This window comes from Oratosquilla oratoria, chromosome 29 (assembly GCF_046742065.1).
Source record: "Oratosquilla oratoria isolate Oo_2021 chromosome 29, ASM4674206v1, whole genome shotgun sequence".
NCBI lineage: Eukaryota > Metazoa > Arthropoda > Malacostraca > Stomatopoda > Squillidae > Oratosquilla > Oratosquilla oratoria.
Genome location: NC_134805.1, coordinates 23,300,362 through 23,316,490, shown reverse-complemented (window position 1 = coordinate 23,316,490; position 16,129 = coordinate 23,300,362). Strand labels below are relative to the sequence as shown.

At 39.7% G+C, this 16,129-nt stretch overlaps 1 protein-coding gene across 2 annotated transcripts in view; it reads right to left on the bottom strand.

Moving 5' to 3' along the window:
* Positions 1 to 11,543: 11,543 nt before the first annotated feature.
* The window catches only part of LOC143040660 (carbohydrate sulfotransferase 1-like), an 18,726-nt gene continuing 14,140 nt past the window's right edge, over positions 11,544 to 16,129 (bottom strand). For both annotated transcript variants that reach the window (XM_076211890.1, XM_076211891.1), the window contains exons 4-5: positions 15,370 to 15,474; positions 11,544 to 13,532 (exon numbers count right to left, since the gene is read on the bottom strand). In XM_076211890.1, coding sequence (XP_076068005.1) covers positions 12,639 to 13,532; positions 15,370 to 15,474 — 999 coding nt within the window. In that variant the 3' untranslated portion in view covers positions 11,544 to 12,638. The remainder of the gene's footprint in view (positions 13,533 to 15,369; positions 15,475 to 16,129) is intronic.

Here is a 16,129-nt window from a genome sequence, read left to right as displayed (position 1 = left end):
AGGAAAAAAAAAGTCAATAACTGGTTCTTTTCGAAAGTATGACAAATACACGCTTTTGGAAACCCCAGCCTATAGCTGATAAGTAATGTATGTATTTGGCAAACCTAAGCAATAATCGTTTTACTAAAGTAAACTATAAGAAAATGAGCATTTTGAAAATAAAAGCAAATGACTAAACAAGACCCATTTTTGTAATTAAATATAACAAGTAACCAAATCTAACATATCCTAGCACCTACAGTAGGTTAGGCTGTTAGGTTGAAATAGATTAGGTTAGTTCAGGTTAAGTTAATTTAGGCTGTTAGGTTAAAACCTAACTTAACACAATATTCCAAACGAACTTAACCCAACAACCTAACCTAACGTATCAACCTAATCTAATCTAACAACCAAATCTAACCTGACAATCTAATCTAACAACCTAAGAACATAATTAACAAGCTTATTTATAGACGCACAACAACAAACGTACCACTTAACAACCTAATCTAACAACCTTACCACAAAATCACAACCGGAAAACAACAACAACAAAGTTTCCAGTTATATTTTACACTTCTTTAGAGTCGTGAATGGCGATTGTTTTGTTTACTTGATGGTTATGTGAATAAAAGGGCCCAGGGGCTCAGAAATCAACACACTGTACAAAATGAATCACGACGCTACTGCATCGTAGGTCTCAGCGTGTCATATTTACCACCAGAAGCATTTGCTGGTGTATCTTCTCGGGTCCACAAAAATCGAACCCTACCCTTTTTTAGGTTAATCATAATTTCAACGAATTTAGAAAATATGTTTTCCGAAATACAATGAGTTGCTGATTAATTTTTTTTTAGTTTGTTTACTACAGGTAAAAAAGTAAATATACAAATAAACAAAGCAAATCAACAAACACTTTAATATGGAGTGACACTGTCGTCTTAATGCAACAGAAAGATGCATATATATACCAAAGGCTTTTTCCCCCTTACACGAGGGGTAGCCAAAAAGAAAAAGGCATAGAAACCACTCCCACCCATTCCATCCCCTACATACTCCACTCCCCTCCACCCTCCCTCTCATCTTGGCACCTCCTGGATGACAGGTCATCCCTGCATCCTGTCCACTGCCCTGGGTCAGAAGCAGTGTTGCAAGACACAGCACATCCATAGCAAGGCCGCTTCATTAATTCGGCGACCCCCCCCCCCTCTTCCCGTCCTCTCATGCAGAAAAGGAGAAGATGGGGTGAAGTCCCTTCGGGCTGCGTCAAAAGAAAGACACTAAAAGGAAAAATTGTGTTAAAAAAAAATAATAATGTTACAGGTCCTCAGCGAGGCTCAAGAATAATGACGAGATGGCGTGTGGCCCTCATTACCCAAAAGTGGTGCATGGGAAGGGGGGGATGAGTAAATTGTGTGTTCGTGCGTGTGCAAATATGTCATGGAACTTGAAGAATTCAGATTAATTTAGATAAGTATATTTTATGCTTCAGTGTTTTTTATGCTTAATTGTTTTGGAAGGAAATGAAGATAATTAGTCAGGTTGAGAGGAAAATGTAATGACTGCCATTTATCTTATATTATTTGTTTATTTGTTTGTTGTTGTCTGTTTATTATTATTTGCTTGATTTTCATTTATTATTTGTCAATTTATTATTATTTACTATTTACCTGTTTGTTTATTATTTAACTATACCTACGCATTTATTTTATCATTATCTATATTATTATAATTTTATTTATTCATTTTTATTTATCATTACTTTAATTTTTTCCGCATCCGACCCAGTTATGAACCAAAAGGTCTCCTGTCGGTATGCTCCGCCGTAGTAAATGTATAATGGTGTAGATGGACAGATGTGAATGGAAATGAAGGTGGTGAGGAGAAAATGTGTAGAGTTCTTCAGAGAATTGCTTGATTTAGAGGTTAAGGAGTGACTGTGTTAGCGGGAGGTGCTAGGAAAATGACTGTCACGGGAGAGGAAAATGACAGGACTGTGGGAAGCGATGAGATACAAATAGCAATGAAAGGGATGAAAGTAGGTAATGTACCTAGGCTGGATGAAGTAATGGTATAAATGCAAAAATCTATGAAAAATTATGGACAATTCCTCTAAGGCATTCAACAAAATAATTGACAGTTGCTTTATTTCTTCCATCTGCTCTTTTTATTTCTTGAATTTGACAACTGGATTATGCCCTACATTTAGTTGCTCAAAATGTAGATTTCTTATTCTTTGAATTCTCCCCATGCCATCAATAACTTTCCAAACCTTAGGATGTTACATTCCAAGTTCAATCTGTAATCTTTGTTAGGTAGCTTTTGCGTGACTGTCTTGTCTTTGTTGTTCAAACGGCGTTGATAGTAATTTCGAATTTCCTTTGAAAACAAAAAAAAGTCGAGAACGTCTACCATTAGCTTTTCCATTCCTTCTGCCAACACTGTCCTTAAGCCAAACGAGAAGTACTTCAGTTCCACCTGGAAGTTCATCAACGAGGTTTTCTATTACTTGAATCATACATTCATTTGAAACAAATTGAAATGCATTGATAATTTAGTTTCTTTCAGAGTAAGAAACATATCATTACAGAAAGTCCAGAAAATGTTAATCATATGTATTATTTTGAGGAGAAAAATCTTAACTTTAGCATCCGGGAAATTTTCACCTAGGGTACTCTATAAGTGTACCAAGTTTCATGCTTAAAAAAAAAAAAAAAAAAAAAAAAACGCACGATCTTAGCCTTAGATCCCCCACTCTTTGACGGAATCTCTCTGTTGTCGTTGTCTTGTGGTTCAATAAAATCTAAGGTCCAGTCGAATCATTCACCCAAAGTGAGTACCTTCTTTATTGATCATGTTTCATCTAACGCTAGACTGTTTTATCCAACCTCGGGAAACACTACCGGACTAAAACTATTTCAATTAAGCCTATATATCCCCGTGACTCATTTGATGATCTTTTTCGCCTTTTGTTTGCTCGAGACCCTGTTGTTGCTGGTCACGTACACCTCGCATTCGAATTTAGTCGTCTGGCGTTGGAGCCAACGGAAATTCTACGCAGCAGCAGCAGTATAATGTGTTCCAACAGTGAAGCGCTTAATCTTTAGAAAAATTTTGTCTTACCTATTTCTTTAACCATCTATCTATTAATCTATTCATTATCTTTTTAATAAATCTTAATAAATGTTTTCTTATCTATTTAACCATTTATCTATTTATCTACTCATTCATTCATCTTTTTAATCAATTATCTATTTACTTATTCATCTACTTTTTTATTTACTTATTTGTTGATCTATTTATTTGTTTCTTCTTCCTCTTCCTCTTTTTCTTCTTCTTCTTATTATCATTGTTATCATAATACTATTGTTATTAATACTTTTTTATTTTCATGTTATTTTCTTAATTATACACATATTTTTGGCGGGTTCCTAAAACATCCGAGCTTCAAGCTCCAGCCTTATCACCCTAGTGTCTGCCTCTGGGATCAGATAGACATCGGCCAAGAATGTCCGAATAATTAGACAGGCAGACAGACATATGGATGGACGAATAGATAAATGGATAGATACATAGGTGGGTAGATAAATAAAGAAAGAGATATATGGATAGATGACAGAGAGAAAGAGAGAGGCAGATGAATAGATAGATATATAGATACAGAGAAATATATTATGTATTATGTATAAATATATATATATATATATATATATATATATATAGAGAGAGAGAGAGAGAGAGAGAGAGAAAGAGAGGGAGAGAGATAGAGAAAAAGAGAGAGGAAGAAAGAGAAGATATATGTATATATATATATAAATATATATATATATATATATATATATATATATATATATATATATATATATATATGCAGGAAAAACACTGGGAGCGTGTGTTCTTGAAAATGCAAGGTTGACCACGAAGAAAAACTATTAAAGCAGAGCGCTTTCGTGTATTCACATCTTCAGTGCAAGTAATACATAGTGAAAGATACAAAGGTGCAGAATATATAGGTGGGAAACAAAGGGAACGTGGAGACATCCTGGTGAGAGAGGAGAGGTAGTACCCATGGACTAACTGTCCGTCCGCGTTTATAGTGGGTGCGGAAATGTCCTACATGTTTACAATTTATACATTTTATAAAAAAAAAATAATAATAATAAAGTTGTTAAGTTTATATTATTATAATTTTTCTTACGAATAATAAATAGTGAAAGGTGCAGAGGTACAGACAATATAGTGTGGTCCAACTGTCCGTCTATACTTACAATGGATATAAAATGTCTTATATAGTTATAACATACATCTTAGAAAATTCTTAACAGTTAGTCCATGGGTACTACCTCTCCTCTCTCACCAGGATGTCTCCACGTTCCCTTTGTTTCCCACCTATATATTCTGCACCTTTGTATCTTTCACTATGTATTATTTGCACTGAAGATGTGAATACACGAGAGCGCTCTGCTTTAATAGTATTTCTTCGTGGTCAACCTTGCATATATATATATATATATATATATATATATATATATATATATATATATATATATATATATATATATATATATATATATATTTACACACACACATTAAGAGAGAAAGAGAGAGGAGAGAGAATACCTTTTATTTGACGCATGGCATCTACTTATACCTAACCACCTCTCGTGCAGGAAGCAGGAAACGGCATACAGGCATGCATGCAGGCAGGCAGGCTGGCTGGGTGTCAGGAATGGCTTTTGAGCACCGTAGTGGCTGCTGCTGGCTGCCTTCTGCCGGTCATACCGCCCAATGCGGTGACACTGAGTCGAAGGCATAGCGGGAAACGAAGACACGTAGCAGCCTAACACTAACACTAACAAACAGCATTACCTATAGATCGGTCATATATCAACTCTGAGCTTTCTGCCGGGAGGGAAATAGCTGTCGATCACGAGTCCAACACGTGATCCAAAACCATGGTGAATCACACACACACACACACAGAGGGAGAGAGAGAGGGGGGGAGAGAGATTGAGAGAGAAAGAAAAAGAGAGAGAGAGAGAGAGAGAGAGAGAGAGAGACGACCACCATCACCACTATCTTTGGCATTGTCACTGCCCCTCACGCGTACATCACTCACCCATGTTGATGTACACATACACACATATTCCCTCACATTTCAGTAGTTAGTGTCATGGGGTCCCATGCTGATTTCCCTAGTTCGAGCGACGCTCCGGACTTGAAAAGATTTCGTTGATGCAGCAAGCCTTTACAGTCCAGTACGTTATACAAGACCATGGTGAATCACACACACACACACACACACACACACACACACACACACACACACACACACACACACTCCACTCTCTCCCACACATACACACCCACACGCGCGCGCACGCACAAACACACGCACACACACATACACGCGTGCGCACAATTACACGCATGTATACGTGCATACACACACGCGCGCGCTTGTGCGCGCAAACACTCACATGCACACGCACAATTACACACATACACATATGCACACACACAAACACACACACATTATATATATATACATATATATATATATATATATATATATATATATATATATATATATACAAAAACACACTCATACGCATACTCACACATCATACATCGGTCATATTCTTCCGGGAAGGAAATAGCTGTCGATCACGAGCCCAACACGTGATCCAATACCATAGTGAATCACACACGCACATAAATAATTACATGCACATGTACACATATAATCATATGCAAATGTACATACAATACATGCATACATACATGCATATATATATATATATATATATACATACATACATATATACATATATATATACATACGCACATACATACATGTATAAATACATACATATATACTTTAACGTAATTTGATAATTACGTTATTACATGTATATTTTCATTTTCTTCATTATTTATCCATGTGTGCAAATATTTATGTATTACATATTTGTTGTCATGTATTATGTACAATGTTTTCGTATTCCTATTTGTATGTTCATATGTAATTGTTAGATGCGCCATTGATATATGCAATCTTATGTATGTTGTCAAAATGGTAAAAATACCTGTCATAAGTAACGTACATACCTGTGACTCGCAAACGTATTTACCGATGAAACGGCCGATTTCCTGTAACGTCAGAGCCGGCTTTTACCAGAGCTGTTAGTCCTACGTGACTTGTCGCACACTTCTGGCCGACACGTAAGCGCATTCAACCGAGGGAACGGCAGATTGACTGTGACGTCAGAGCCGGCTTTCTGGAACTGTGTAGTCCCCCCCCCTTGTTGCCACGTATACCACTTCCGATTGACGACAGTATGAACTCCCTTATCCTCTTATTACGCGTCATTTCCAACGAATCTACGCTTGTGCCAAGACCTAACTCTAGTTAGGTTAGACCCATGAGAAAACCTCTTTGAAATGATCAGCAATATAAAAAAAATTCTCATTAGGGCCTCCTTATTACTATTATCTTACTATGCGTATCATTATCCATTTTTTTGTGTCTAATTGACCCATACATATAATATTCTCCTATGTATTGACCCATCCTCACCAGACCATGAACCTTGTTTCGGACCCTTTGTATCCTCAGGAACAATAGCTCACGGCAGCAGTAGACGACAATATCCAGTGTCCATACTCCAAGACATATGAGCAAAACAAAGTCTGTTATCTACTGTTTTGCATAATCCTGAACAATCTTATTTCGGTTATGGCATACTTATAGAAGTTGGTGGAGTTTTAAAATGTCCATTACATAAAATGTTCTTACATTCTGATCTAGCCACCAGAATGGTCAAAGTAGCTGTAGTGGAGTCTCTTCCCATACTAGGAATATCCTTGTTAGCGAATGTCATTGCTGGAAGCAAAGTAACCTCCCCTAAGGTAACCAATAACCCTAAGGCCTCAGTAGAACCTTCAGATAACTTAGATTTATATCCAGCTTGTGGCATGATTTAAAAGAGACAGAGAGGAAAAGATTAAATGTGTTTAAGATGAAATGTCTTAGAAGTTTGGTAGGGGTTACAAGGTTGAATAGAATGACAAGCGAGGAGGTGAGGAGGAGAACGGGGTGGAAAAGGATATTGCAGACAGGGCTGATGAAAGATCAGTGGGATGGTTTGGACACATGGAAAGAATGGGCGATGAAAGATTAGTAAAAGAGATGTGGAAGGTAAAGGCGGAGGGAGTGAACTTGAGGGGACGACCGAGGATGAGGTGGATGGATGGGTTGAAGGGGGCCTTAAGCAAGAGGGAAAGAAATGTCTGTTGGGCAAAGAAGGGAGAAGACAGGATAGGGATGAGTGGAGAATGATTGTGTATGGATAATACTATTATGCAAGGATGGGAGGGATGGGGGGTAGGGTGTGCTTCTGTGTACGATGAAGTGAAATTTACATTTGGCAGTCCGCCATAACATAAACAATACAGGGTGAAAATTTTAATATTCTGTACAGAGTATGCAAATACCCATATATACAAATAGATTCTGTTATGCGATGGCAATGCATGGATGTGGTAAATATTTTACAATATAATGTTTTGATTTTGATGGATGTGTACAATGATATAATGAAGATTAACAATATTTTGTAAAGGTAACGTATAAAGAATTAGGGGACACTACAGCAGATGTGGCGTGTTGCCACAAGCCTAAAGGGATTTCTCCCCGTCTTCTCTTTTTCTGCATATGGAGACGGAGAGGGGTCGCCAATTAAGTGAAGCGGCTTTGCTGAGGATGTACTGTGTCTTGCTGTATTGCGTTTGACCCAGGGTAGTTGGCGGATGCAGGGATGACCTGTCATCCACGAGGAGCTGAGATGGGAGGGTGGAAAGGATGGTGTAGGGGAGTGAAATGGGTGAGAATAAATATGTGCCTCTAACTTAGCTATCTTCCTTATAAGGATAAAAAAAGCTCTTGGTATATATAGATATGTACCGTGACAAGAGCACAATACAAGAAATCTGAGGAGACTTATAACATAGAAACTCTATTTTACCCCAACTAACCCTTTCTACTTTTCCCCTGTTTCTTTCTCTGTAGAGCAGATCTAATCAGAGAAAAACAGTCAGACTCTTCCCTTAATTTGACCTACTGTGAACATTTGATAATGAAATGGATATCACCGTCGTCCCGCGATATTAGTTTATATCAGCAAAGTTGACTTTGGCATCACTCTCAGAGCCCTCCTCGGCCCGCGCGCTGACGTCGTCGATTTTGACAACAGAAAAAATTAAGCAAGAAAGAAGAAGAAAACGACGAAACTCTCTTCCTACCCACCATTACCCTGCCGTGGATGCGAGCCTTCTCGTCTACAACATTCCACGCAGTCAGCAAATCAAACTTACCTAAGCCAACTCAGCACCGAAGGCCACGAACCCAGCGCCCACTGAGGCCCGCAGCGTTATACTGACGCAGCAATAACCCCCTTAGACTAACCCTTTACGACATTTTTTTTATTACTATCTACATTTATATAATATGTCCATACTCTACTAACATTATATTCTCTTACGCTTTTTTACCGTATGTTTCTAACGTTATTGTGTACATAGTATATGAACAATATTTTTAGATATTACCCTACATATGTAGATCTAATCTCCTATTTACCATTTGGGATAGAGCTGCTGCCTCCTTATAAAATATGTATACAAAAAAAAAAAAAAAAATTGAGAACTACTTGCAAAGTCACATCCATCTCATTCCCACCCTTATCCACAGGCAGTATTGGTAACAAATTTGATTTTTTTTTTACACCTCATGCAATACTACTTTATTTTAAACAATTTATATAAGGACGTATATCTTTTGACCGTTGATTTCTATGTGTATTGCTGATTTTACCTTTTAGTACGTGCCGGCACTTATAGTTCCGTATATGTTTAGTAAGTTCTGGGCCAGATCGCAACCTCCAGCAGACTCAGATCCCTTTGCAACTAAACCACACCACCCGCGGTAGTTGTTGCAGTCCTGCTGGTCCCCTTTCCCCTTCCAGATAGCGACGACCAGACCCTTTTTCTAGTCAGAAGGAATGGTACCGGACTACCAGACAGCAGAAAGTACCGTATGCAACCAGCTTTCAGCAATTTCACACTGATGTTGCAAATGCCAGCCGCCTTTCCACCTTTCAACTTATTCACAGCCTCTTTTAGGGCTCGGTAAGCAGGCCTGAAGTAATTTGCATTAATATATACCTAGACATCCTCAGTGATTCCCCTGATGTACCTCTCCTTATCCATTCTCATGAGAGCTCTAGTCCGTCGTTTCCGAGTCCTATATTGGCCCAGGTCCCCAGTCATTCTGGCAGCACGGCCCATCTCTATACTCTCCAGTGACTCCCGCGACGTCACACCACTCCTCGACATTGGGTGCTCTCCAACGCACTCCTCGCTAGCTTTCAGAGTTTCAGGTTTAAAAGCACCCCGCAGTTCTTCATGGTTCTCATGAGAGCAAAGTACCTCAAAACTATTAGAGATTGCTACCGCATACTCCTCAGCACACGCATCATCCCTGAGTTTCTTTAGATGAAACCCAGATGGGTTATCCAGCATCTCGGAATTCTTTTGAATTTGATCCGCAGTCTTAGTCTTGCGACCACAAATCTATGGTCTGTCCTAAGGAATTCAGCACTTTAATTAACCCTGCAGTTCTGTATGATCTTGTAATGAGTGCTAAAAAGTATGTGATCGATCTCTTTGGACAATCCTCCGGTATCACTATACCATGTCCAATGGTGTGGCTCTTGTCTCTGAAACCAATCCTCAGCTTTCTGGACTTTGCGAAGTTCAGAAGGAGGGAACTGTTAGTGTTTCAGGCTTCAGAACCATGGAGGGAGGGCAATACATACTTCATTGCCAGCTCTATCGGTGCCAGAAACCGCATTGAAGTCTCCCAAAACAACAAGTGTGTCTCGTGGCGGGCTCAGTGTTTAGAGGTTACTCTTCATATATTACACAAAGAGGTTAGACAAACAAATAATCTGAAATATTCAAGATATGAAATCATGAGCAAGCAACAGAGGAGAACAACCGCCCAAGAAGTTAGACAAGGTGATGTAGTAGTGAAATAACCAGCTTCCCATTCCAATCAAATAAACCTGAAATTCACTGGGCTCTACGTCGTTGCCGAATCACTGAGGAACAACAAATTCAAACTTATCAATCGTACAAATGATACTCTGGAAGTAGTTCATGGAGAGAAACCCAAGACAGTTAATAAACAACTGAATATGGACACAAACATCAAACGCACTGGATTCCACGATAGAAATATCCAACAGCAATGCACTTTGAGACCAAACGCCCCAAGAAACAACTCTCTCAAATCTCCACATGTCTTCCAGAAAAACAAAATTGTAGTGATAGGATTTTTTCTTCGAGCTCTGAGAATATGTAGCAAAGAACATCTCCAGGAAGAAATCAAATGTTACGGACACCTTCACAAGACTAGATTTTCCAGAAGGATTGTTAGTGTCTTTACTAATAGAAGCCAATATGATAAGGCAGAGGAGCGACAACTACAATAAAGAATAATTAAACACACGTTACCTGGTAGTTTCTCTCTCCAACATCACCAACAAGTTGGGACAAACGTTAGGACCCGCTGAGTCATCATAAGTGGAGCAGGTAAGAAGGTAGGGAACTTAGAGAGAGAGAGAGAGAGAGAGAGAGAGAGAGAGAGAGAGAGAGAGAGAGAGAGAGAGAGAGAGAGAGAGAGAGAGAGAGAGAGAGAGAGAGAGAGAGAGAGAGAGTAGTAATCATGAAATTAGTGATTACAAATACAAAAATGTTATACAAGGAAAATCTTATAGAAAGGAAAAATTATAATTTTCATAGAAAGGGGACACAGGGTATTGGATGTAAGTGAATAGAACAGGAATAAATCTCGTTGAAAAGAGACTCAAGATGTAGATAACTGAGAAAGAACTGATAAGTCTCCTAGAAAAGGAGATTCGAAAAAAGAGGACTAGCGAAAACGAACGCGTGTAAGTCTGAAAAGTAAACTCGTGACATTTGATAATACAATAAATTGGTGACGTATATCTTGCAATGTTATTACAGTATCATGTTTTTAAACTATCATAGGAACTATTTTGTAAATACCTAAATAATATGTAAAAGGGAAATATTATATATATATGAAAAATGTGTTAAACGATACGATAAACTGATTCCATGTCAAGCTCATGTCCCCATCTATTAAGAACCTTCAGGACCATTTCCAGTATACCTTATCATATTTGATTGCATGTAGTTTAGCCTTCGCCTCTGTTCCTTCACACTGTCTCCCCAATGACTTGTTTATCGTACCTGTCTGTAGTGGGCATGAACGCTCTCACCTTCTCACATTGTACAAGGTCACCTTCTTGAAAGAAGGGAGGAAATGTGTACATTTCATAATGCAAGCGGGTGCACTTGGCAACTCTTGCATATTAGAAGTCCGGTCGTAACTTGCGCTAAGGCAGTTTACAATCTGCGCGGCTCTTTCGTGGAGTCCGACAGATAGTGTGGTTGTGAATAAGAATTGTGTAATGTTATAAGAGTTTCATTACCCAAATCTATCACAACTCACACACCAAAGGGCTCAACATAAATCACACACACCACATACACACACACACTTGTTAAGCCTATAGCCAAGTTCTATAATTAGATGATGCACATTTCACAATAATAATAATGATAAATGTGATGTCCGAGCAGCCTTATAAAAGAATATATTTATTAGAACATATATACTGTTTCACAACATCAAAAAGAAGGGTTGAATAAGGTTTTATATTTATTATCTCCATAATAAGTATACTGTTGTACAAAACACTAATTGGAAAATCACAATTCATAGCATCACTTCAAGTGAACCCGGGTAAATGAAAGTTCTATACAATATTCTGAAACTATCACGGAGCACTTGATATCCCCACTGCTGTGGATTCAGTTCTTACTCTAAAACCGATGCAATTTTCTAGTTTTTACAAGTCTAAAGAATTTACCGGTTATTGCACTGACTTGCCATATTGTTTTGACAGCACCCAAGCATGATTGGCACCTCACTTTTGCAATGTACTTTCCAAAACCAACGTTATGTTAGTTTAGTGAAAATATTCTACAAGTATATATGGATTTAAACGCGAAAATCATTCTTCAAGTTTCTCAGTCTTACCCGTTCAGTAATGTAATCTAGTGAAGAGTGATGCACCATCTCAAACGCACATAGTCATCACAACACTGCCAAGCGACGACTGGCTGTTCGTTGGTATTTGGGGCAGCCACTGCGGTGAGCACGTCCATGTCAAACCCAGGTTTACATGTTTATATATGGTCAAACAGATATCTTTATTCTGTTTGAAATGCACTTGATTAAATTTCTATTATCATATATATTTTTTGTTTATTGGTAGTGTTAAGGTTTCCCCACGAGTTGCAGTGTCCTGTTCAGTCCGCCTACACAAACCGAGTCATGTATGAAACGGATGGCCTGCGACTTACCATTTCAGCAGGCCGTATTTCTTTTAATAAGCACCTAGTCTCAGCACGCAGATGGATAGAAATGAAACTGTTATATGTGGAGGATAAACCTTGGCAGGATTCCTGAGCCACTAAAGCTATGGACACTACTCGCCGTGACGTCAAACGAGGACCAGAGGTTCTAGCACACTGTCCACAGTGATATTGTTCGTGCTGTTCACTGATCTGTAACCTAATTCCGCCATGGCGTCCTTGCAGACCTTTTGAATATCGGAGACCACACCAATGGGAAGCTTGGAGGCCCAGTAGGTAACCCTCGTGGCAGATTCCCTCGTCGTGCTCCAAGGCTTATCGAAATTCTTCGTCGTGTGTGAGGCCAAGAACGACTTCATCTTCGGGTCGAAGTCGAAGCCTAGGTGATCAAGAAGACTGGCCGTCTTGTTAGACGGATTGAGGGCAAGGTCTTCGTAACGCAGGATGTAGACTCTACCGGGGAAGTCCTTTCTGAGTTGAAGAGCGGCGTGGAAGTCTTCATGCATATCTTGGCATATTCCCGAGGGATCATTGCAATCAGGGGTCTTACACCACTTGACGCTGGACCTTCGGGAGTTGAACACTCCCCGAGGGTCCCGGACTAGATATAGAAGGCGCACATCGAGATCTTCTTCCAGGACACTTCGGAAGAACTTCACCCGCATGCGAACTACCTTCATGGTCGACCAGGGGGCCAACAAACAGGCCTCCCTCAAGAACTTCTTGTTGAAGCAAAGGGCGTCACTCCACTTGTCGTGATGGCAGGTTTGCCACACCAACCTATTCCTTGAAATCATTTCTGTGAGCTTTTTTGCGGTGTTGAGGTAATTGTCCAGGTGCTCGTAGCGACAACCCAAAAGGTTTCTGATGACTCTGATGGCTTCGTAGGCATCAGAGTCTTCGCGGATCCTTTTGAGACCAAACTGGGTCAAGGGTTCGTAGTGGTTGAAGACGGCCGGATGGGACGCTAGTAGCTCCTCCAGAAAGGTCGAGCCGGACCTCCAGGTTGTAGCTATCACCACCTGTGTTAAAAGATTTGTATCAATGATAATATAATGGCGTCCCTATAATCCTCTTTGGTAAAATATATAAAACAAAAGTAACGTCACCTTCACCCAGATGGACTTATCCCAATCAATACGGTGTTTCTGGTGACTCACATGCTGGAATACAGCCGAACTTTCTTATGTTCGGTGGGGGGGCACTGCCGATCCCTGATGTGATGGGTCTCATGGGTCCGCCAACAATGAGAAGTCTCCCCAAGACCCACAAATCATGGGTCCCCATGAGGCCCATCACATCGAAAATCGGCAGTGTCCCCCATAAGTGGGTTTCATCTAAGAAACTCGAAGGACATGCTGCGCAGATTGAAGGGGACAAGCATGAGGTGCAAGAAAATGCCCAGTTATGACGTCAGGTCCTTATTCACCCAAGTACCAATGGATGGCGCTTTGGAGGCAATGTGGAGAGTGGCCATCAACATGGACGAGGAGGAGTTACCGCTGCCCAGGGGAGACTTTATGATTTCAGGCCACCAAAAATAGATAAGACTGCTAAGAACCTATCAGACCTACTTCCCTCTGAACAGGAGTGCAGGTTTGACCCACCACTTACAATGCATCTATCTAATGCGGACCGGCAAAATATTGTCGACGAGCCACTCTCTATTGACATTCCATGCGACTCTCAAGGTGTGGAGCGGTGTGTGTGAATGGTGACGAAAGCTTCTGGTGAAGTTTATGGAAAAGAAGCAAGACATGGCTACATCCGGGCGGATTTAAAACCCCGTAACTTCATGTCATTGTTTAAGACAAAGCATGATTTTAATGTATCAGTTGACAAATAGTATCAATTAGATAATAAAAGTTGAACTCCTCAGTTGTTTGTCATTACCCTTCAGTTTAAATTCAACTCTAATGTATTTAGAAGCACTTATAACAACAAACAACTCTGATGGTATGTATATTTCTGGCTAAAAAAATGAAAATTTAAGTTAAAAAAAAAAAAAGGGTTGTTCTAAATATCTAAAAAAAAAAAAAAAAAAAAAAAATCTACCTTCGCAATATGTGTACTTAAGTATACAAAATCTGAAATGTGCATGTTGATTTGTTTATTTTTTCTATCGATGCTACACCGTAATATATATTGTCCCTTTGTACTTCCTCCTTCTGTTGTACTCCTTGATAATGTGAAAATATCACGAAAGCGCTTGGATGAGTCCGCGTCTTTTCTTTCCCCTGTGGTATTCTGCATATCTGTGAATCACGTGTCTTGAGAAAATTGCGCATATATATATATATATATATATATATATATATATATATATATATATATATATATTATATGAAATTATATTTCTTATTTATATTTTTTGTGTAAATCTTAACAGAAAAAGGGTTGGTGTGACTGATAGATTTATACTTTCCGCGCATGTAACGGCAGATACTTATTATTGGAACTATTTCATTGTTCTTATCAACGATGTTTTAGTAGATGAGTTCACGCCCACCCCCCACCCCCCACGCCCCACCCCCTGTATCTTCCTCACGCTTTCCTGGGGAATGGGGTAGAGAACCATTGCACCGGACAGAAGTTTCGTCCATTTGCGCTTGAGCTCGAGATGCTTTACCAGGTGAGCTCCGGTGGTGCTGATGGGGTTGACTTACGAGAAGAGAACCAGGAAATGAAAGAGAAATGCACATTCAACGAAAATCGAATATACTAACCCTAGAGAAGCACTGCGTAATAGAGAAAGTGACCATGGCGCCGATATACTGAACAAGTCACACAAAAGTGAAACAGTGACAGAATCTGCAGCAGAAACATCTGACTGTCGAATGAACTTTGACGACACTTTACCTGAGCGTGAGGGGGTCGGGTGATGTTAGCAATGGGCAGTGCTAGGTGGGCGGCTGCCAACGCGTCCGAGAAATTCCTATTCGTGACCTCCTCCAATAGCTTGACCTGAAATGGGAAATTCACGAAGGGTCAGTAGAAGGTTCGCCAATGAAAATAAAGTAGAAGAAAGCAGGGAGGTCAAAGGACGTACCAAAGGACAAAAGGGGGCTAGGCTCATGCTCCCTGTAATCAAATGAAAATCGTCTAACGCTTGCCAGATTGAGATAAACGAGTTACATTGCGCAACCCTGCCAAGTAGAGAAGTTAAGGTAAAGGCGCAGATGGATAGATCTTAACGGAAGAGGAAGCGGTAAAGGAAAGATGGTCGGTGCATTTTAGAGAGCTGCTGAATGTGGTGGAGGATAGGGAGGGATTCGTGGTAGCTTTGGGAAGCGCAAAGAAAATAATGGTGATGGGAGAGGAAAAGGGAGGAGATATAAGAAAAGATGAGGTGCAAGTACCTCTAAATATGATGAGAGCAGGTATAGCACCTGGATTAGATGGGTGTCATGCGGAGTGTTTGAAGAAGGTAGATACAGTAATAATGGACTGACTAGTAAGGCCGTTTAATGTGTGTCTGAGGGAGGATAGAGTGCCAGAGGACAGGAGAACTGCAGGTATATTTCCATTTTACGAGGGAAAAGGGGACGAATGTGAGTCTAGAAGTTTCAGAGGGATCATTTTGTTGAGTGTAGTTGGGAAGGTTTATGGGAGGGTTTTA